The sequence below is a fragment of the Myotis myotis genome, unplaced genomic scaffold (genome assembly GCF_014108235.1).
Source record: "Myotis myotis isolate mMyoMyo1 unplaced genomic scaffold, mMyoMyo1.p scaffold_m19_p_10, whole genome shotgun sequence".
Classification (NCBI taxonomy): domain Eukaryota; kingdom Metazoa; phylum Chordata; class Mammalia; order Chiroptera; family Vespertilionidae; genus Myotis; species Myotis myotis.
In genome coordinates this window covers 17,807,525-17,832,175 of record NW_023416314.1, presented here as the reverse complement: position 1 = coordinate 17,832,175, position 24,651 = coordinate 17,807,525, and the positions used below count along the sequence as shown (strand labels likewise).

The following is a 24,651-nucleotide window of genomic DNA, read 5'->3' as shown; positions in this document are numbered from 1 at the left end:
TAACTGATCGGCTGGTCGCCTCCCGCAGAGGGAGGCCAGACTGCAGCTTAGGCCCACTCTGTGTGGGCCTAAACCAACAGTACGACATCCCCTGAGGGCTCCCGGACTGTGGTGGTGGGGGGTAAGCCGGACTGAGGGACCCCCACCCCCGTGCACGCATTTCATGCACTGGGCATCTAGTATGTAATAAAAACATAGGAGGGGATACAGACACAACAAAAAACACAATTATGTGAGGTGATAAAAGAGTAGGTTATCTACACTTCTAGCTTTAGATACTTTTATCTTTTTTAATGTTTTTAACCTCAATTCAAGTGATCTCATATAAAGTTCAAAATTTATATGGTTGATAAAATCTATTATTAGGATGGAAATTGACTAGTGGGGGGAATTTGAATGAAGAATTTCAACTTTAGAAGGAGTTTCACTTGTGAGTATTTTTGCATCTATGTTCATGAGGGATATAGAATTTAAATTTCTTTTTTTTTTTAGTGTCTTTATCTGGTTTTGGAATCAGGATAATGCTGGTATCATTAAATGGGCTTAAGAGACTTCTCTCCTATTGAAATTTTTAAAGTTTGAGAAGGATGGATGTTAGTTTTTCTTTGAATGTGTGATAAAATTGAACTGTGAAGCCATCCAGTCAGGACTTTCATTTGTTGGGAGTATTTTTTATTGCTACTTTGATTTTGTTCTTTATAATTGGCGTAATCAGATTTCCTGTTTTGTTTTGTTTTATTCAATCTTGAAAGATTATATGTTTCTAGGAATTTATCTATTTCTTCCAGGTAGTCCAATTTGTTGGCATATAATTTTTCATAGTATTTTCTTATAACCCCCTGTATTTCTGTGGTGTCAGTTGCCATTTCACTTTTGTTTCTGGTTTTATTTATTTGGGTCCTCTCTCTTTTTATTAATGGATGGTTAAAAGTTTATCAATCCTCTTTATCTTTTCAAAGAACCAGCTTTGGTTTTATTGATCCTTTGTATTGATTTTTTCAGACTCTATTCATTTATTTCCACTCTGATCTTTATTATTCCCTTCCTTCTACTAACTATGGGCTTTTTTAAAAAATAGTTTATCTAAGTGTAAGGTTAAATTGTTTATTGAGATTTTTTTTCTTGGTGTAGGCCTGTATTCGCTCTGAATTTCCCTCTTGGGAATGCTTTCACTGTGTCCCATAGATTTTGGATGGTTGTGTTTTCATTTTCATTTGTCTCAAGGTATTCTTTTATTTCTTCCTTGATCTCATTGTTAATCCATTCATTGTTTAGTTACATGTTGTTTAGCCTCCACATTTGTGTATGGTTTTTTTTTTCTGTTTTTATCTTATAATTGATCTTGAATTTCATACCATTGTGGTTGCAGAAGATGCTTGATATGAATTCAATCTTCTTACATTTAATCAGATTTGTTTAGTGGCCTAACATGTGGTCTATTCTGTAATATGTTCCTTGTTTACTTGAAAAGAATATATATTCTGCTTTATGGATAAAATGCTCTGAAAATATCAATTAAGTCCATCTGGTCTAATGTGTCATTTAAGGCCACTGTTTCCTTGTTGATTTTCTGTCTAGTCTAATGTCATTTAAGGCCACTCTTTCCTTGTTGATTCTCTGTCTGGAAGATCTATCCATTGATGTCTATACTAGAGGCCCAGTGCACGAATTTGTGCATCAGTGGGGTCCCTTGGCCTGGCCTGCGGGATCAGGTCAGAACTGGCTCTTTGTCATCTCCCGAGGGGTCCCAGATTGAGAGAGGATGAAGGCCAGGCTGAGGGACCCCACTGGTGCACTCTTGGGACTGGGGAGGGACGTGAGAGGTTGGCCAGCCAAGGTGGGACCATGGGAGGGCTCCAGGATGTGTCCAGCCCATCTCACTCAGCCCCAATTGGCCGGACCCCAGCAGCAAGCTAACATACTGGTCAGAGCATCTGCCCCCTTGTGGTCAGTGCATGTCATAGCGACTGATCAACCGGTTGACTGTCTGCCCCCTCATGGTCAGTACACATCATAGCAACTGGTCGACTGGTCAACTCTCTGCCCCCTGGTGGTCATTGCATGTCATAGTGAGCAGTTGAGCAGCCTTAACATATCATTATCATATTACGCTTTGATTGGTTGAATGGACGACCAGACACTTAGCATATTAGGCTTTTATTATATAGGATTATTGCTGATCTCTCCCTTTATTTCCATCAATATTTGCTCTATATATTTAGGTACACCTGTGTTGGGGGCATAAATATTTACAAGGGTTATATCCTCTTATTGGAGTGATCCGTTTATCAATTTATAGTGACCTTCTTTGTCTCTTTTATGGCCTTTGTTTTAAAGTCTATATGTCTGAATTAATATTGCTACCCAAACTTTTTTTGTAATCCATTTGCATTAAATATCTATTTCTATCCCTTTACTTTTAGTCTGTCTGTATGTGCCCCTTTCAAACTGAAGTGAGTCTTGTAGACAGCATATATATGGGTCTTGTTTTCTTATCCACTCAGCTACCTTATGTCTTTTTGACTGAAACATTTAATTCATTTACTTTTAAAGTGATTATTGATACATATTTATTATTATTTTATTATTCATATTTATTTTCCTTTTTTTCTTTCTTCTTTTAAACAAGCCCCCTTAACATTTCTTGTCATACTGGTTTAGTGATGATGAATGTCTTTAGCTTTGATTGCCTAGAAATTTTTTATTTCTCCTTCAACTTTGGAGGGTAGAGTAGTCTTAGCTATAGGTCCTTCTTTTTCATTATTTTTAATATTTTGTGCCAATCCCACTGGCCTGAAATGTTTCTGTTGAGAAATCAGTTGACAGTCTTATGGGAGCTCTCTTGTCAATAACTAACTCTCTCTTGCTGCTTTTAAGAGTCTCTCTATATCTTTTACTTTTGTCAGTTTAATTATGATTTATCTAAGTGTGAGTCTTTTTGGGTTCATCTTGTTTGGAACTCTACATTTCCTGGACTTATTTGTCTTTTTTCTTCACCAGATTAGAACATTTCCAGTGATTATTTCTTCAAATGGATTCTCAATCTCTCTCTCTTTCTTCTCTTTCTGATATCCCTATAATGTGGATGTTGTTACACTTCATGTTGTCCCAGAGGTTCCTTAAACTATCCTCGTCTTTTAATTCCTTTTCCCTTTTGCTGATTTGAGTAGGTGTTTTTGGCTACCGTGTCTTGCAAGTTGCTGATTCGATTCTTTGCTTCATCTAATCTGCTATAGATTTCTTCTAGAGTTTTCTTCATTTAAATACTGTATTCTTCATTTCTGACTCATTCTTTGTTGTTGTTGTTGTTGTTGTTTGTTTTTATGTCCTTTTCTTTTAAATCCTCAACAGAAGATATGTGCTTATTGCTGTGGATTTTGGGGGGTTTTTGTTTGTTTGTTTTTGTTTTGTTTTTGAGACAGAGAATGAGAGAGGCAAAGAGAGAGAGAGAGAGAGAGAGAGAGAGAGAGAAACATCAATGTAAGAGAGATACATTTATCAGTTGCCTCCCATATGCACCCCAACCTGGGATCAAAGCCATAACTTGGGTATGTGCCCTGACCAGGAATCAAACCCATGACCTTTAGGTGTATAGGACAACACTCCAACCAACTGAGCCACACTAGCCAGGGATCTATGTTCTTTTTTGTATACTTACTGTCTCTTTGTTGAAGTTCTTACTGAATTCATCCATTCTTCCCTTAAGCTCCATGAGAATCCTTATAAGCATTGCTTTGAACTCTATATTTGGTAGATTGCTTGCCTCCATTTTATTTAGTTCTTTTGCTTGGGCTTTCCTCTGTCCTTTCTCTGGGGCATGTTTCTTTGTCTTCCCATTTTGGATGCCTCGCTGTATTTGTTTCAGTATATTAGGTTGATCTGCTAAGTCTCCCAGTCCTGGTAGTGTGGTCTTTATGTAGTAGGTATTCTGTGGTGCTCAGTGGTACTCTTTCTGATCAGATGAATTAGGTGTACCATGAGTGTCCCTTGTGTGCGTTTTGTGAGCCCTCTTCTTGTAGTTGAGTCTTGATTGCTGTTGGCCCATCCATGGGTAGGATTAATTCTCAGGCTAACTGACTATCAGATTGACCCCAACCACAGTGTACCAGCTGCTGTACAGGGGCTGACCCTACAAAGCAGAATTTGCCCTAGCAGTGTTTGGTGCCTGCCAAGGTCTCCCTTTTTGTGTGTCATTTGTGGAGCTAACTGGGTTGTACTATGATGTGATCTGAAGTCCTGGGTATGTGTTGTTTCTGGGCCTCTTGGGAGGAATTCTGGTGCAGGTTAATGCCAGATGCTTCCTGTGACTTGCCCTGGGCTACCTGTTAGGAGCTACAAAGCAATCCATGGTTGGTGGCTGCCTCTGCTGGGCTCAGGAACTCATGGGAAGGATGTTCCTAACTGCATACTAAGGCCAGCTCTCATCAGCACTGAGCCCGGGGCAGGTCAGTAAAAGGCCTAAGGTACCTTAAGATTTGCCTCCACCTACCAGCTTTCTGTTAGGCTTAGGCACTGAAAGAACCTCTGGCAGTATATAAGTTGTGTGAGGCAGGCTCTAAGTGAGTCAACAGGCAGAATTCAGTGCCTGAGACCCTTCTTTGCATGGGCCAACACTCTAACCACTGAGCAACACCAGCCAGGGCTATCATATCAAGCTTTTTAAAAAATATATATGTAAATTACAGATCTGTGCAGATGTATGAGGGTTCAGTTACAAAGAACTGAATTGCTTCAACTAATTTAAGTAAGAAATGTTGTATTATAGGTATTGAATGGCTTACAACATTACTGAGTTAAATTAACACACTCTAGGGCAGTGATGGCGAACCTTTTGAGCTCGGCGTGTCAGCATTTTGAAAAACCCTAACTTAACACTGGTGCCGTGTCACATATAGAAATTTTTTGAAATTTGCAACCATAGTAAAACAAAGATTTATATTTTTGATATTTATTTTATATATTTAAACGCCATTTAACAAAGAAAAATCAACCAAAAAAATGAGTTCGTGTGTCACCTCTGACACGCGTGTCATAGGTTCGCCATCACTGCTCTAGGGTGATCTTTCAAGAATGACTATTAAAGTCACACAATGGGATCAAGCCATAGAGGAAGACACTGATATCTTCTGAGAGCAGAAAGCCACCAGCCCCAGAAACTCAGGCCACTGCCACGGTTTGGAAGCCACCGTGGTCAGGATGGCACCACACTCAGGAAGCTACTGTAACCTGGAGGCCTCCGCTATGTTTGTCAGCTCCAGAATCTCACCAGGCTCGCTGCAATTTGCACCAACAAAATGGATGTCTTCTGCCCTGCTTCTTGGCTCCCATCAAGCTAATGGTTAGACAGCAAGTCATTCGTTAGTGCTGTCCCATCAGCGGGAAAGAGGAAAAATAATGACCCCATTACTATGCTTGCCTGCAGAAAAGCAGAAGCCATGGACGTTTAGCCTCCATGTTTCTTCTACATTCAGATCTCAGGCATGTGCATCTGACTGGCTGAACCTAAAACATGATGAGATTTCTAACTGCAAGGGACTCTTAGAAAAATGTTTTTGTTTCTTCATCTTCTTTAGTCCAAGAAGACACACTAACATCAAGGTAAAATGGATGTTGAATGCAAACATACCATATCCCTTTGGTTATTCAGTATCCATGCACATGATTTTTCCCAATTCAACAACTCCCCTAGAGCCATGGTCGGCAAACCACGGCTCGCGAGCCACATGCGGCTCTTTGGCCACTTCAGTGTGGCTCTTCCACAAAATACCACGTGCGGGCATGCACGTACAGTGCGATTGAAACTTCGTGGCCCACGTGCAGAAGTCGGTTTTTGTGGAAGAGCCAGTATTTTGTGGAAGAGCCACACTGAAGGGGCCAAAGAGCCGCATGTGGCTCGCGAGCCACGGTTTACCGAGCTGCAGTTTGCCGACCACTGCCCTAGAACAACAATGAGCAGTGATGATGTTCCATACTGACATAGTGCATATATCTCATACAAGTGAAAATGTACTCACCACCTCCCTGGAAAGGAAAGCCAGAGAAATTTCTACCAGTCAATCTGTCCATCTCAGGGTGAAGGTTTATTCCTCCTCGAATGAAGTACATTAGAACGTTACCTACCCCATATAAAAATATTAGAAGAAAAGAAGGGGCTTGAGTTATTTAATACTTATATACAAAAACATTACAAGGAAGAAAGTATGGCTATTATAGTCTTCATTTCCTAAAACTGCAGTTACAGTTTATAACGTCCTTCCTTCTCTACCCATTTCTACTCCCTTTGCCTTCAGTCAGCATCAAGGCTGGTAGAGGCCTTTAATAGAGTGTGGTGATGCAATATTACTTTTTTCTGAGAGGTAAGATCTGATAATGACTTCCCATAGCCACAACCGGAAATAGCAGTCCTAGGTATGTTCCAGAACAGTTCAGCCAAACTACTCGCTGCCCACAGTGTACAGCAGCAGCCTTAGCTGGAAGAGAATCTGAAAAATGTGATGTGTGGCTTTCTAGCCTGTACAGTATACCAAGCACTTGAGGGAGGATGACATGGGTGCAGTGTCCACTTCTTTTACCACAGTAACTAACTGGGGAAAGGTAATAACTTTCCCATTACCTTTACCACAATAAATACATACTGGTTGCGGGGGGGCGGGGGGGGGGATTGTTCCCCTGTGCACTTATGCATAAAGTTTAGTGCCTGAAAAAGTTAAGCTTTAGATACACAGAGGCAATTACTGAATCTCATGGAGAGACCAAGTTTGGTACGGGATGAGCCCCATGAGTTCATAACCAGAACAGATCATCTCAATGCACAAAATGTGCTTTGACAAACAGCTCTTCCTCTCTCCCACCTTCCCATAATCTAACGATATGCATTCTCGACATTTAGACCACTCCACGTTATCATGAGTTTCTGTCACCTCTTCTCTATTAAACCCATACAGCTTGTGTGATTCACCTTTATTCCAGGCCCAGGAGGAAATATTCTTCATTCTTCTTTCTCAAATAATTCATTCAAAGCACCAGGGTTTTGAAGGATAAATGGTTCTGATGACCTAGGAGAGAAGAGCACTTCCGTTTCTTTCAGTGATTCTTCCTTAATGTTCTTCGTGCTACCAGGCTACACGGCAGCACCTCTCCTTGTTTTGCTGAGTACTGCTCAGCACAGATGCAAATGGACAATGCACACAGATGCAGATTGGGCCCTGACTAAGACTGTGATTTTAGCCTCACTAGTAGGACCTGTTAATTGAAGGATACAGGAGTAATTTCCTACAGATGAGTGTGAGAAACATTTTTTGAAGTTCAAATAATCACCAGCAGAGGGGAAACCTTACAATTAATCTGTCATGTGATAATATGTTGACAGGTTAGTTATCGGAAAGACGAGGAACAAGAAGATGCAGCAGAAACAGTCAAAACGAAGGGGAACGAGTCATCTGTCACCCTGACAGGACTGGAAGGAAACACATTATATCACTTCACAGTGAGGGCCTATAACGGAGCTGGGTATGGGCCAGCGAGCGGCGAAGCGAGCGCAACCACCAAGAAACCCCGTAAGTGGCCGGCGCTTCTCGTTCGTTTCAGACTAAAAGGAAACGCCTTTTAGCATTTCTGGAAGCCACATGAGGCACATAATAAGCAGAGTTGACGGAGAGTTTAGATACATAGTCTTGTTCATTGCTCAGATCTGACTTCCAAAAATAGCTCAGCAATTTCTGCATTCACAGTGGATAAAGGTTATGTTCCTGTGAAACAAGGCGAAGCGATTTTGACACGAAAGGGAGATAAAAGGATTCAGGTTCAAAAGCTCAGTAGAGTAACTATTAAAATGACCATTCTGGAGCAAAACCCTCCTTTCTGACTCTAGCTGGAAGGAACCTATGGTGCCAGCCAACTATGAAGCAACTATGAAATGCAAGGATTTAAGTGAGGAAATGTATGTAAGACCCCTTGTCAGTTCTTTCACTTCTTATCTTGCAGCCCCTAGTCAAGCACCTGCCAACCTCAGATGGGAGCAGCAAGGCTCTGAGCTTTCTCTGGGCTGGGAACCTGTCAGACCATTAGCCAACGAATCTGAAGTCATGGGCTACAAGGTCAGTGTTTCTTCACTCCCTTGGGTAGACACTGGTCTCGAACACTGTTATTGTGAGGATGTATCATTAATAAGCCATAAAAAGACCCAGCACAGCCCTAGCCGGTTTGGCTCAGTGGATAGAGTGTCGGACTGCGGACTGAAGGTCCCGGGTTCGATTCTGGTTAAAGACACATGCCCTGGTTGCAGGCTCAATCCCCAATAGGGAGGCGGGTGCAGGAGGCAGCCAATCAAGGATTCTTTCTCATGATTGATGTTTCTATTTCTCTCTTCCTCTCTGAAATCAATAAAAAATAATTTTTTTAAAAAAGACCATCACATGTCAGTTTTTTCTCAGTCATTTTCCACTTCTAATTCCTAGAATGAATTTCCTGCAGTAAGAAAGCCACGGCAGTCAGAATTCGTCCCCACTGCACAAGGCATGGGAAAGGAATGGGTAGGAAACACAACAAAAGTTTGAATAGAGGGTCCCACGAAGCACAGTGTCAGAACCCGCAGAATATATCCTGGCATTCTCTCTCCAAGGACAAACTGTGCTGGCAGATGGAAAATACTAGATGACTATTTGATAGAAAGACTTTCTATTAGCAAAGCAACAGAGGAAGAAAAAATGCTAGGCCAGCACACAGCGTTGGAAGGAGCCCATGGAGAGAGACAGAAAGCCCCAAAGTAGATGTAACATTTCACATACGGCCATCCTGCTTCGTGCCAGCAAGAGATCTGGAAATCTGAAAACATTTAGATAGTTTGTTCTTGAAAAACAGCTTTGTCTCTGATTTTAAAATAGATGTGGCCTATGTATTGAATTGGCTGAGCTTCAAATTTTAGTCCATACGTCAGATTCGGTGTATTGTCTTAAACTCCAGGCAGAATCATTAGTTGAATATTATTTATAGCAGATTTAAAAAATATTTCAATGGTAATATTTAGACTGAACAACTTCATTTAGGTGGCTTTTCAGCTACCAGAGATGGTAACATTTTGTATACAAAGTGATAAAATTCTAAAGCTAAAAAACGAGAAGTTATAAATTGAATATATTTTTAAGGTAAATAATATCCATTAAGAATATAATATTTTAAGATGCAAACTGCAGCATTTCTTACAGACTGTAATTGGCATGGATCACAAACACCCCCACATTCAAACGTACACGCTCCAATCTGTCATAATCCCCAAGGATATTGAATTTGACCTTTTCGGGGTGGGCAGGTGAGCCATTTTCTGAACCCTTTTCTCAGTTTCCTTTTTTACATACCCTCCCCCCTGTCCTCACTACTTGTCCTCTAATGCAAATATACCCTTCAATGATTAGGAGTAGAAGTACAATGAGAGTGATAGACCAAGAACCAATATAAAACCTCACTAGCATTATGGCAAGCAATCTCCCAAATAGGAGTGGCAAATAGAACACAAGGAAAAGCCCTGACCGGTTTGGCTCAGTGGAGAGAGCGTCAGCCTACGGACTAAAGGGTCCTGGGTTCGATTCTGGTCTAAGGGCATGTACCTTGGTTGCGGGCACATTCCCAGTGGCAGGTGTGTAGAAGACAGCTGATTGATGTTTCTCTCTCATCGATGTTTCTAACTCTCTATCCCTCTCCCTTCTTCTCTGTAAAAAAACAATAAAATATATTCTTTTTAAAAAAAAAAGAACACAAGGAAAAGCTAGCTGAAAGCAAATGGCTTCAGGCACCTCTCAGGTGAGAGGAGAAGCACCATTTAACCTGGAGAATACGTGAGGTTGAACATAGGTGTCCCAGGTGAGGTGACCCTACACTTCGTTCACAATTGCCATTTCTGTCTCTGTCATTGCTCTTCCTTTTTATTTTATTTTAATTTTATTTTTTGGCAGTCCTCACCCGAGGATATTCTTCCATTGATTTTTAGGGAGAGTGGAATCGAGAGGAAAAGACAGAAACATTGATGTGAGAGAAACACATCGATTGGTTTTCTCCTACACCAGCGGTTCTCAACCTGTGGGTCATGACCCCTTTGGGGGTCGAATGACCCTTTCACAGGTCGCCTAAGACCATCGGAAAACACATATATAATTACATATTGTTTTTGTGATTAATCACTATGCTGTAATTATGTTCAATTTGTAACAATGAAATTGGGGGTCACCACAACATGAAGAACTGTATTAAATGTCACGGCATTAGGAAGGTTGAGGACCACTGTCCTACATGAACCCTGACCAGGGGCCAGGCCAGGGAGAAGCCTGCAACCAAGATGCGTGCCCTTGACCGGAATCAAACCCAGGACCCTCTGGTCTGTAGGCTGACTATCTACTGAGCCAAACCAGCTAGAGCTGCTCTTCCTTTTTACATGTGACTATCTTCCCACCAGGCTATATATGATTGAAGGGAAGGGCCCTGTCTCACTCGTCTCTTCATCCCCAGGGCTTCTAGAATGGATGAATAAACTAATTAGCTCTGACCCAGCTAGAGGAATCCATCAATATAGGCACATGTTTTTGTTTGTTTATTCAAATCAGACATCAGTTAGGGCCTTCCACTTGGATTGATACCTGTCCACTTGGATTGATAGGCCACACCCTGTGGAATTTTGAAGCCCACTCGTATATTTCTCCAGCTTCTCAGGGAGTGTAAAATCTATGGCTATTCTAGTCTCATTGATTTCCTGTATCTTAGAGCTTTCCTTCAGCTTATATTCATTCCAAATACGGACGCAGCCTCTTTCCTGTGATTCCCATAAGTTAGAAAGACTCAGGTATAATGGCTTATACTATCGTCTCTACATTTGAGTACGCTTGAAATTTTTCATCATAAAATAATTTCAAAATAGACGTAGCTTACATACTGTTACATATACATCAGACTTCGTGGAAATTTGGTAGGGGGAGATTGTAGAGTGAAAGACTCACCACACAGATACACATCTGAAAATTGCCCTTCAGAAAGTTTTGTCCTTTTTTATTTTTTATTTTATTAACTACACTCACTCTGCTGTACATTATTTCTCCAGGACTTATTCAAGATCCTGTGCTTTATTTCTTAAATGTAGTTGGTATACAATATTATATGTGTTTCAGGTGTACCATACAATGATTTGACACTTATATACTTTATCACCACACCAAGTCTAGTAATCACCTGTTACCATGCAAATTTATCACAACATTATTGACTATATTCACTTTCACCTTTTTCATCAATCCCCCACTCCCTTCCTCTCCAGCCACCATCCATTTGACCTCTGTTGATTTTTCTTTTTTTAGATTCCACTTATAAGTGAAACTATATGGTATTTGTCTTTCTCTGTTTGACTTATCTCAATATAATACCCTCTAGGCCCATCCATGTTGTTGCAAATCACAAGATTTGATGTAGCCTCTATGGAAAACAATATGGAAATTTCTCAAAAACCTAAAAATAGGTCTACCATGACCCAGCAATTCCACTTTTGGGTATTTATCTAAAGAAAATTAAAACATTTAATTTGAAAAGAGAAATGCACCCCTATGTGCATTGCAGGAAAATTTACAATAGCCAAGATACAGATGCAACCTTGGTGTCCTTCAATCTATGAATGGACAAACAAGATCCTGTTCTTAATAGTGCTTTTCAGCCACCCTACAGCCAGTGGCTTCTCACGTGTACTTGTGGTTCCAACTTCTTTTTATCCAGATTCTATTCATCTTACTGATTCCTTATCATCCACCCCTTGCCACTGGGGATTCTGAATCCTCACCCTCTATAATGAAGAGCAATTTTCTCCATTAACTATTCCCAAAATGCTCAGCTGGTGCAGAGGCCTTCAATAGGATCCATCCTTTTCAGGGGCACTTGTGGGTAGAACCAGCAAAAATGTATTCTGTTATATTGTTAAGCATACTCACACTATTATTCTGTTACCATCAGATATATACACTAGCTGTTTCCAAATTGTGCCTTTGAGAATAGCATTTCTGTATTAATTTTTTTGCTTAAAAAACTCTATATGGATGGTACACTGGCTCTCAGTTTTTTAGATAACAAATGAGAATAGTCTTGACAATACATTAGACAATTTCCTTTGTGCCTAAAGATAGCTGTCATCGCAACTGCCAATCTATACACTTCCAGATTTTTTCAGTACTCTCTGAACTCTTTACTGTCAATAACTATTTCAGACATGTCTTGATAACTCCTTAACCTTCTCATATTCCTCATTCTTATTCATCTTTTCTAAATTAGGATTTTAAAATGAGCCAAGATTCTCTAAAGCACCTAAGACTGACAATGAATTTAATGTCTCTTTTCACTCAGTATACCTACTTCCCGACTCACAGCAGTACATCTCCCTGGATGTATTGATAAAAACCACATTTATTCTCAAACTCCCTTTGTTACCATCAATTGATATTTTTCTGCTTTCCCCTTTTGTTCCTAAATCTCAACTGATCCACAAATCTGTCTTCAACTCTGGATTTTACAAAAACATTAGATATGCATTACTGGTTGCATTTTTCTTTGTCATAAGAATTGTAATTTATCTACCATAATAACAGTGTCCTCTAATATAGTCACTCCCCTGCCAACCCTCACCAATTTACATACATTCCCATTGCCATGTATTTGCTTTCTAATTACCTCATGTGGATGATCAGAATTCTAATTTATTACACTGCTACAGTCAAAATGAGAAGCATGTATTCTGATACAATTGTCATTTTTTAAGCCAAAAGAGACTGCTATAGGCATCATTTAAGAAGTGTTTCTGATTCCCCAAATCTTGACTAAGAACCCACTCCATGACTTGCTTTACCATCAAATATGTTTCCTATTGCAGTACATAATACACTTCATTGCATCGTTACCTATGTCCACCATGCATTAGACTATAAGTACCGTAAGGGCTGAAACCATATTGTCTTGTTCTCTGGCGAATCTCCAGTGTATGGCACTATGCCTGGCCCACATGAGAAACATTCAATATTGCTCTTATCACTTTGTAACTACATCAAGGCTATGGCTTCCTTCCTTATATGAAGTTCAGTAGCTACAATTATTGCACATGTTATATACATTTATACAGAAGTATTTTTTCTTGTCTGTAGGTTAGTTTGAGTTAAAATCACATTTTTATAAGAAAACAGTATTATAGATTTTTGTCTAGGTTCCCAAGCCAGTCCATATTTTGTGATGCAAATGTGAATTCTGGCCATTGACAAAGAACAATGATGAAGCAAAAGTAGCTTTATCTTATTACATTTCCCATGTACCAGGTCCTGTGCTAGATATTTCATATGTACCCTCTCATTTTATTCTTTTAACAAAGCCAAAAAATAAATGTTATTATCTCTACAGTAGAGGTACTTGAGGTTTAGAGAGACTGGCAACTTGCCCACATTTGCCTAAACAGAAATGCATAGGAAATTTTTTTTCTTTTGAAGGATATTTGTTTTGATCCCAGATCTGTATGATTTGCAAAGCTATTGATCTTTCCATTATGCAAAGTAATCATATTATAATACCAACAATTATGAAAAAGCACAGAAATAATGAAATTGGATAAAAATGCATTTTAACATAACTTCACTGCTGCTACTTGATTATTAGACACACACACAAAAAGGTTTATTGGGGGTAAATGAGTAGGAACAATATGATATAGTGAAAGTGCTCTGAGCTGATCATGAGAATGCTCAACTAATATAATTTCTACCATAACTAGTCACATGAGCTTGTATAAATCGCATAATCTCTATGACCTTAATATATTGATATGTAAACAGTATAATTCTGTATCCTAATTTGTTGTTATGAAACTCTGCCATGAATACATATTCAATTCTAATGCCATAGATAATGTCTGAAAAAGGCTTAACTTCGCTACCCAATGTATCCAAATGCCAGTTCACCAAAAAACAAGCAAACCACCAAAGTAAAATTAATAAATTTTTAAACTTCTCAGCCATTTCCTACATTAAGGGTTGATATATTTATCAAATTTTATTTTTACTTCTTCCAAATGATTAAAGGTTGGCAGCTTTGACTACTCCCAGGGTACTATTTCTTTCAATGACCAAGAATGAAAGACGCCCAGTGATCTGCCCCCTCGCTACATACTTCTCTAGCCTCATTTCTCATGAGTCTTCCCATATGCCTTGTCTCTATTCCATACCCCAATAATATGGTTTCTTAGTGCTTAGATGTATGTTTTAATCTTCTCTTACCTTTTTCTAGAATTCTTCTCCTCCCCTGGAACAACTGGTGAGCTTGACTCATCTTTAAATGTTTAGCTCAGGCATCACCTCCTCTGAAAAGCCTTCCCTACCTTCCAGACAGAATTAAATTCTACTGTGCTTGCAACCAGCACATTGTATATACTTCCAGTTGAGTCACATAGCACATATGTCACATTGTTTATGTATGTATTTCAGCTATAAGCTCCTTGTACTTAGCACAGAGTGTGACATACAGTAGACAATTAACATTTGAAACGAAAACATAAATATCATTATGTTTGAAACCCTGTTATCATTCCTAGGTTTTTTATAGGCAAGAGGGCCACAGCAACAGTCAAGTTATTGAAACACAGAAACCTCAAGCGGTAGTACCTCTCCCCGATGCTGGAGTCTACATCATTGAAGTTCGAGCATCTAGTGAAGGAGGGGATGGAACGGCTAGTTCCCAAATCAGGGTACCATCATATTCAGGTAAATTCTGACATAATAGGCTTACTTTGATGACCACTCAAAACATCAAGATGGTGTAAACCTCATGAAAATTAATGTGATGGATTGCATGGTCCAGAGATTTTGAAGGGTTTCTTTTCTCACTCTGATTGCCATGTCATACTCTGATTAATGCAAATCATTGTAGTCTGCCCCAAATCGCAGAATTTCTGTAAATTCAAAAAAGGACATGACAGTTTCATTTAAATGTCTTCATTAGTGAAACTCCCTTGCCTTTCCTGATTTCAAGCAGTACCGTGTCATTTGGGTTTTGAAATACTGCTTTTAAACGGGTACAGCTCTAGTTTGACATACCTATTTCTCTATTGTCTTGACTTACTTTATCATTACATAATGGAGCATGAGGGATAGGGAAGTTCAAAGGGAATGCTTTTTAAAATTTTGATCATGTTTATTGACTTCAACATAAATTATAAATGTTATTGAGCATAAGTTTTTTGGGGTTTTTTCTAGTTTTGACAAATAACATTGTGTAAACTTAAGTTGTACAATGTATTGATTTGATACTTATATTTTGCCAAATGATTACTACCATAGCATTAGTTAACACCTCCATCAAATCATATAACTGCCTTTTCCTTTTTGTGGTGAGAATATTTACAATCTACTCTCTTAGAAACTTTTAATTATATATCATAGTATTATTAACTAAAATCACCATGCTGTACATTAGATCCCCAGAAATTATTCAGACATTGTAGTTGTTAGCAATATTAATAATTTCTAGCTTTTACTGAGTCCTTATTATATGTCAGATATGGTGATAAGTGAGTTATATACATGATCTTATTTAATCTTAGTAACAATCATGTAAGGTAGATGGCATTACATATTCATATTTTATAGATGAAATTTAAGGAACTTGCCTAAGATCACACAATTACTAAGTAGAAGAACCAGGATTCAAACCCAGGTATGGTTGTCTCCAAGGCCACATATCTTCACCACTACCATCACTATTATACCAGCAAGGGAAAACTGGCTAAAGGAAGGAAGGATTGCACAAATTTGTACAAAAGTAACCCTTTCACTGATGTAGTCAAAATAGGAAGAAAATATTTAATTAAATATGCAAATGTCCAAATAAGAAAGTATTAAACAATTTTCAGTAAAGCCTTGTATAAAAAATGTTTAATGACCCTAGCCAGTTTCACTCAGTGAATAGAGTATTGGCCTGTGAACTGAAGGGTCCTGAGTTCGATTCCAGCCAGGGGCACATGCCTGGGTTATGGGCTCGATCCCAAGTGGGGGGCATGCAGGAGGCAGCCAATCAATGATTCTCTCTCATCATTGATGTTTCTATCTCTCCCTCTCCCTTCCTCTCTCTGAAATCAATAAAAGTACATTAAAAAGTTTAATGAACATTTAATTAATGTATAATTATAAGCATTATTTATTGAGCAATCATTTTCAAGCAGAACTGTCAACCTAGAGAGAAGAATCAAGTGATAGCCTGTAGGACTCCGCTTGTGGCTCTATTACATTCCAAATATTTATTTACTAGAGGCCTGATGCACAAAAATTTGTGCACTCGGGGGAGTCCCTCAGCCCTGCCTGTGCCCTCTCGTAGTCTGGGACCCCTCAGGGGATGTCCACCTGCTGGCTTAGGCCCACTCCCCAGGGGATCAGGCCTAAGCTGGTAGTCAGACATCCCTCTGGTAGCCCGGGAGCTCTTGGGGGATGTCCACTTGCCAGCAGGGAGCAGGCTGAAGCTGCAGTTGGACATCCTTAGTGCTGCTGAGGAGGTGGGAGAGGCTCCTGCCACCACCACTGTGCTGGCAGCCATCAGCCTGGGTTGTGGCTGAGCAGAGCTCCCCCTGTGGGAGCACACTGACCACCAGGAGGCAGCTCCTGCATTGAGTGTCTGCCCCCTGTTGGTCAGTGTGTGTCATAGTGACCAGTCATTCCCAGTGATTCTGCTGTTAGGGTCAATTTGCATATTACCCTTTTATTATATAGGATAGAGGCCTGGTACACAGGTGGGGGCCGGCTGGTTTGCCCTGAAGGATGTCCCAGATCAGGGTCGGGGTCCCGCTGGGGTGCCTGGCCAGCCTGGGTGAGGGGCTGAGGGCCATTTTCAGGCTGCCTACAGCCCTTTCAGGATGGGGGAGTCCTGCTGGGGTGCCTGGCCAGACTGGATGAGGGGCTGATGGCCGTTTTCAGGCTGGCCACGCCCCCCAGCAACCCAAGCTGCCAGCCTCTCCTTTTTTTCTTTTTTTCTTTTTCTGGGATTTATTTATCTTCTATAATTGAAACTTTGTAGCCTTGAGCGGAGCCCAGGGTAGGCGGGAAGCTTGGGGTCCTCCAACACCAGAGCAACCAAAGCCTCCTGCTCGTTCCAGCTCCATGGCCACTGCCATCTTAGCTGGTTTAATTTGCATACTTGCTCCTGATTGGCTGGTGGGCATGGCTGGTGGGCATGGTTTGAGCATAGCAGAGGAATGGTTAATTTGCATGTTTCTCTTTTATTACATAGGATTTGGATTAAGACCAGAAGTATTGCATATGAATTTTTAAAGTATATTTTATTGATTTTTCACAGAGAGCTTTAAGCAAGTTCTATAATCTTTCTAAGTCCAGTTCCCTCCTTGGCAACAGGGGGGTAAATAATATTACTTGTTGAATAGGAATGTTGTGAGGATCAAATCAGATAATATATATAAGCGTTTGCCTGTTTGGCTCAGTGGTTAGAATGCCCACTGAAGAGCCGCTGGTTCCATTCCTGACGAAGGACAAGTATATCCCCAGTGCCTGTTGGGGCACGTGGGAGAGGTAATCAATCAATGTACTTCTCTCACTACAATGTTTCTCTCTCCCCCTCCCTCTCCCTCCCTCCTTCTCTCTCTAAAAATATCAATGGAAAAAATATCCTTGGGTGAGGATTAAGAAAAAGAGAAAAGATAATATGTATAGTACAGTGCATGGCATGCAGTATGCATTCATTAAATATAAATTATGATGATGATACTTCAGAAGACTTCTGGCTTGAAGAACCATTTCTGAAGTTAGATCTAAGAGTAGCACTTAGTTTATGATTATGTAGTGCTATCAGAACTACTTCAAACTAATCCATTCAGATCAGTCAGTTCAATCAGACAATCACCTTATACTTTAACTGCATATGGTGTTTTTGGTCTCAAGAAGGAAGAACTTCTGGTTGAAAGTAAGAGTGATGAAATATAACTCTCCTTTGGCAACTTTGGTATGAGAATCTACTCAACTGAAACTCAAATCAATCAAGAACCTTTAAATAAATGAAATAATGTGCTATTATTATTAAATTGAAAAATTGGCTAAAGTAATTAAATTATACATTTCTATTGCCACAAACTTTTACAAATTGTTTTTGCTCCATGCCCTCAACTGTGTACTATAGAAATTCTTTTGTTTTTTATATTTGTAACGTGGGATGTTTTCCATTATTACATCATTGGTAAAACTTACCCTGAATCTTCTAATTAGATGTGTTTGTTAGACATGGCATTGCCTTTTTAATACGGTATTCCATATATACTTCTGCCCTCCATAAAACTTATGGGAACCGCAGACAGTGTCTCGTTTCATAAATACTAGGAACACTCTCATCAGAAACAGGACCAATGTTGCATTCACTTGTCTTACACATCTAAACACAATTCTTTCCTAGCTCAAGTAAAATCAAAATAATTTGCTCCATTACTGCTTCTCTCTTTTCACAGGTGGAAAAATCACTAGTGCTCAGTCAACCCTCCATACTCTCTCCACATCTTCATCATCAGTAACGTTGCTCTTGGCATTGATGATTCCTTCAACCTCTTGGTGAAAACCGCAGACTTAATTTGCTTTACTCTGATAATAGTGACGAAGAGTGTACTATAAGTGGAGACCCAGGACACTGGAATGAGCTTTAAAAACTTGGGATTATACATGATGCACTTATAGGAAGTTGGGGGAAATATTACTTATCCATCAGGTTTTTCTTTGTTTTTTGTCAATGGAGAGGACAGTTCTTGGTCCAATAAAAATATGCAGGTTGTATGTAATGATTTTTTAAAGCAATGGTAATTTCTGTCTAATGTATTCTTTAATTTTTTAATATGTGGGAATTTGATTTTATATCTGATAACCCTACATGTGTGCCATCCATTTGTTAAGTAAGTGGTTTCTAGCAGATCTGTTTCAAACACAAATCCAAAACTGAGAATGAAAACTTTGGTTAAGACTCTGAATCTACTGTTTTTCCTTTTCCCTTTGGCTTATATTTCAATTGACAACATGACAGGAGATATGAAAAATACTTCAGTTGTGTGGGCCATTATAGGATAAGTATACAAAAATTTTCTGGAAAAATATTGTATGACTGCATAGTGAAATAGCAAAATTTGTCAATATGCTATTCTATATGCATCCCTAGAGCAAGTTATTAGGGTAGGGAATAAGCCATTTATATTAGTGCAAGATAAATAGACAGTGAGTCCAAATGAATTTAAATGATGTTGTTTCTCATCAAGTTCTATGTTATCTAGCTGCAAATATATTAAATGTTTATTTTTAATAACAAAAGAGTTTAAAGTCACAAAAAATATGGTTACTAAGAACTGCAGACACTGACTTATTGTGAAGGGTGCTAACTTGTAAATGAAATTACAACAGACACAGCTTCCTGTTTCCACACCTACTGCCAAAACAGAGGTGGAATGAGATCCAAGGTTTTCTTCTAATTGAAAATAATTTTAAAGACAATGAAAAATTGTCATGCAAATAATTATGCATACATATAGTCTGTAAATTAAAATGGTTCAAGCATAACAAATAAATTTTGATCTTTAAACAGTTCTGTGCATCACATACCACTTATAAATTATTACCAACTGTTAAGTAAAAAGGATCTCTAGGATAAACTGATTTTTTAAATTAAACTGTGGAAACATGGCCACAGTACAAAGTGAGCCCCATTTGCTATTTGGAGGCATCAACCAAGACCCATTTGATCCTAGATAGTTGTTAGAAAGTGAGGTGAACGTTTTCTGCTTGGTGATATTTTTACAAAAGTTCTAACCAACATGAGAACTTGTCAGAGTTTGCATCACACCCAAAAAGATGCCTGAAGAGAAATTTTTTGCAAAGTCATACACCAATAAACAGCCTGCATGTTAACAGGTGATGTTAATCTATACTAATAAAAGGGTAATATGGTAATTAGACCAGATTGACCAGACATCTTCTGGACATCCGACATCCTTCCGGATAAAACTGGGGCCCGGCCCTGGGGAAGCCACCCTGGAGGCAGGGAAGCCACCCACGATCACGGTCCCGGGTGCCTGCGACCTGGGCCGGGCAAAGCCGGCCATGGTCCTGGGTGCCTGTGGCAGGCCAGAGGGAGGGAAGCCCGTGTCCCAGGTGCCTGCTTCCAGCCAGAGGGAGGGAAGCCCGGGTCCCAGGTGCCTGCTTCCAGCCAGAGGGAGGGAAGCCCAAGTCCCGGGTGTGGGGGCCAACGCTGAGGCGGTTAGGGGTGATCAGGGAGGCAGGTGGGCAGTTAGGGGCATCAGGCAGGTAGGCAGAGTGGTTAGGGGCAATAAGGAAGGCAGGCAGAGGCAGTTAGGGGCAATCGGGCAGGCAGGCAGAGTGGTTAGGGGTGTTTAGGCAGGTAGGCAGGCAAGCTGTTAGGAGCCAGCGGTCCCGGATTGCAAGAGGGATATCCAACTGCCAGTTGGGATTGGGCCTAAACTGGCAGTCGGACATCCCCTGAGGGGTCCCAGATTGCAAGAGGATGCAGGCTGGGCTGAGGGACTCCCCCCCGCCCGCTCCCCATCTCCTGCCCTCCATGCACAAATTTTGTGCATGGGGCCTCTAGTATGAGAATAAAAAGCAATTTATTTTATAACTTTCATTCTATTTACATCTTTAACAGGAAGCCATATGAAGCAACATTGAGCTCAAACTGGTGGCTCTAGAGGTTAATTCTTGTAGAATCAGAGGAGAGATTGGAATTTCTGTTCTGCATACCTAAAAGATTAATTTCAGAGCCACAGAACAACTATTTATGTTGGTTACTCCTGTTTTGAGGGAATTATGTCCAAAAAAACCCTAAACAAATAAGTAGTGACTTAAAAGACTATTTTAGTTTATGGATTATTCTAATAAATTAGTACAGATGGTGAATATTGAAGCCAGTGAATAATAATGACCAAATGGCCTTCTTTGAGCACCTCCTTTGTATTGGGAGAGGCTGGACTTTGCAGAGAGGGATGCTATTAGGCAGGCAAAATATGAGCTTTCCTGAGCATAGTATGGCTTGTAGGAGCAAAATGTGCATCTGAAAAGAATGCAGCAAGAATATTTAAAAATGGGCAATAATTTTTACTTTATATTTGATTAATTAAACCATTTTCTTCATTTTCCATGGTGTTTTATATAAGATTTAGTGACAGACTTTAAAAATCAGGTTATTACTAGAACTCTTATAAAACAACCCCCACCACAAATTATAATGTCAGTATATGGCAAATTCAAATTAACCAATATTTTCACCTAGCTGATGGATGGTACATATCTGACAGAATATTTAAATATAGAATTCTGATGTTGTATTCTTAGAGGAATCAAAGATATGGGATGTTTTTACTCGACATGCGCAGAATATGTATTTTGCATCATAAACCTACTTAAAAATAGGTTTGAAATGTTTATGTACTTATATATTGCATACTTGTTGCTTTGAAGAAAACAAAACAATGTTCCTTATCAAGGTACATTATTTTCCAGCTGCAATACTGAGTGAGCTTTTTGTTGGATGGAATAATAACCACACAGTCTTAAATCACTAAAGAGACTGTATTTTTGTATAATGTCAATTGAACTATGAAGGAAAAAAAAACACTCCTCATAATCAAAAATTCCATGAAAGTGAATGTTTTCCATACCTGTATGAAGGTATTGTGGACCCCATGTCAAACCGTCAAATATATTGTATACAGTCTGTATATATGTACTATATATAAGGTTATATACCATGTGGAAGGCACAGTCAGATAATAATTCTGTGTACTGTTCTTGTAACATTAGATCTTTTTAATAAATAATTCTCTTTTTATTGACTTTTATCTTCTCTCCTGTCAACTATATGAATGGCATTATTTATGTCATGTAAAACACAGTATACTCACAATTATGGTAATGTTTTCACACTGAAAATATCATTATCCACAGATGTCCATGGTAGTTTCAGCTTGACAGTTGGAAGCTACCTCAAAGAATAAACTAAGCAAAAAAGCAGTACAAGTGGGATAAGTTCATAGTTAGACTCACGATGTATTTCTTCTCAGGAAGGAGACTTTATTAAATGAGGTTTGTAAAGAGTTTGGTAAATGTGTACTTCTGCTTCTATCAGGAACAGTATATCCCAAGTACAATTCTCCTGGGCAGCCATTCACTCCTTTGTTCTCCCTTAGCACTGTATGTACATGTCTATTATACCAGCAATCACAAGATGTTACGATGATTTGTTTATGAATGTTTCCGCTTCACTAGTCTATGAGATCCTCCAATCATTTTAGGATTTCTCTCACCAGTGTCCAGCACATATCAAGTTAGCAATTAATTGGATTTAAATTAAGGTTGGCCTAAAACATTTCCTTTAGACCAGACTTCCCAGACCTGAGTCATCACCCAAATCTTGGAGCTCTGACTCAGTAGCTCAGAGACTAGGGAACCTGTATTTTCAAAATCTTCTCAAGAACAAAAGGATATAACTAATGAAGGGAATTTAGCAATAAATAGTAAAAATTTTTATAGATTTACCATTTGACCTGGCAATCCTGGGTCTAGGAATCTATTTCTAAGAAAGACTAGCAAAAATATGCAATTTGATGTGAATATATAAGGTATAGACTATACAAGGTAAATATATGCTCACTTTTGTGTAAGAAGTGGGGAAAATACACACATATTTGCTAATATTCGCTAAAAGATATAATGGAAGAATAAACTAAAGACTAATGAAAATTGTTACCTACTAAGATAAGAGAGAATAGGACATGGGGACAAATATGCAAGCAAGCTCTTTCACAATGTATTTATTTCTTAGTTTTGACCTTGGAAGTACAAAAATGTTTTACATTAAGTTAAAAATAAAACAAAAATAAAAATACAAAGCAACCTCCAAAAAAATAAGTGGGAAATAAGGTAACTAACTATATCAACTGTTGGTTAATAAGCTAAAGCTTTTTTATAGAAGGATTTAACTTCATAGATAAATATTTCCAGTCACTAGGTTAACAGTACATCCTAATGAGGCATACCTATCAAGAACAACACACACATCAAAAGTATAAAATCTTAAACTACATTCATTGGTCTTCTTGTGAGTAGCGCAACTAGTTGAATTATTTTTAAACTAGCCAATAAATAAATATGAATGTTAAAGGTATTTAAAAAGTACATTTTGGGGATAAGAGAAAAAATATATATACAAATTTTTTTAGTTAAATAAAATCTGTAATCTTTGACTTATCAGTATGAAATATCAGTACGAATTCGTAGTTTGACATTTTTCTTAAAAATGACCTATTATTTAGCTTTGTTAACTGCAAAGGTCTAGAAGAACATTGAACAGTCTTAATAGACAAATAATAGAAGTAATGATTAAATAATGCACAGATTTTTGGCTCCAAATTCATTCACCGTTAAAAGGAAATTTATTGCAGAAATTGTTGATTTAAGGTCTTGGATAGGAAGTGAACAAGATGAATCCAGGTTTTCTTTTTGTGCCTTTAAAGACTACCATCTGCATGGGATAAATTGAGCTCAAAAAGAATAATGACAGAAGTAGATTGAAACAAAAGTAATATCTAAAAATCCATGAGTTTATACTAATAGTCACACAAAACTTTGGTTATCTTTGTTGGATGCAAGATTCATCATTCTGAGAATTATTATAAAAATGTAAAAGGGAAAGAATTAAGTATGTATCCTGGCTTTCTTATAAAGGCTATGTATTCGGATAATCAAACAGCTGATTAAAGATAACTCGACTTTATAAAAGAATCATAGCTAATATATGCAAAAATAATAATAAATAATAGTAATGTAGAACACTCTTCAGGATGATGATCCAATTTTTTTCATTAGTCAATAGCTCGGTGTCAGGGGATAAGGGAGGAGTAGAATTTCTCTTTAAATGAAACTTAAGAAATGTATGAAAATCAAACACTTTGTTCACATTCGGATTCAAATAAGTTGTTCAGGAAAATGGAATATGGGATAGATAGAATATCATATGCTAAAATAATGTAGTTATTTAGGTATTTTTTTAGAAAAAGGTGTGCAATGACATGATGGCAGAGATTTACTTTAAAATATCACAAAAAAGAGCAAGGAAGGAAGGAACAGGGGAAGGATGGAAGAAAAGAATGAAGAAATAAAGAGAAAGAAAAAAATTATAAATGATAGATATGCGCCTAAGAACACAACATCAAATTACATGAGGCAAAAAATAATAGCAGTGCAAGGAGAAAGAGATGAATCTATGATCACCGTTGGAGACTTCAACACCCCTCTATCTGAAATGGACAAATCCAGCGAGCAGTAAATCAGTAAGAACACAGTTGAATCCAACAACACCATCAATCAACTGGACATAATTGACACTATAGACTACTTCATCCAGCAACAGAGGAATGCACATTCTTCTCCAGCTCACATGGAACATTTACCTAGATAGACCACACTCTGGGCTATACAATACACCTGAACAAATTTAAAAGAATAGATGTTCTACAATATCTTTTCTCAGACTACAATAAAATTAAACTAGAAAAAATAGAAAGATAAAAAAATCCCAAAATACATGGATATTAAATAATACACTTGTAAA

The 24,651-nt window shown here is 38.6% G+C and overlaps 1 protein-coding gene across 1 annotated transcript in view; it reads left to right on the top strand.

The window, feature by feature from the left end:
* CNTN5 (contactin 5) overlaps window positions 1-20,305 on the top strand; it is a gene marked incomplete at its 5' end in the record, with an annotated part of 450,105 nt that extends 429,800 nt beyond the window's left edge. Inside the window, 4 exons of the mRNA XM_036323984.1 lie at window positions 7,370-7,556; window positions 7,984-8,096; window positions 14,591-14,759; window positions 18,497-20,305. Of these exons, the coding sequence (XP_036179877.1) occupies window positions 7,370-7,556; window positions 7,984-8,096; window positions 14,591-14,759; window positions 18,497-18,600 (573 nt within the window). The remainder of the gene's footprint in view (window positions 1-7,369; window positions 7,557-7,983; window positions 8,097-14,590; window positions 14,760-18,496) is intronic.
* Window positions 20,306-24,651: the final 4,346 nt, after the last annotated feature.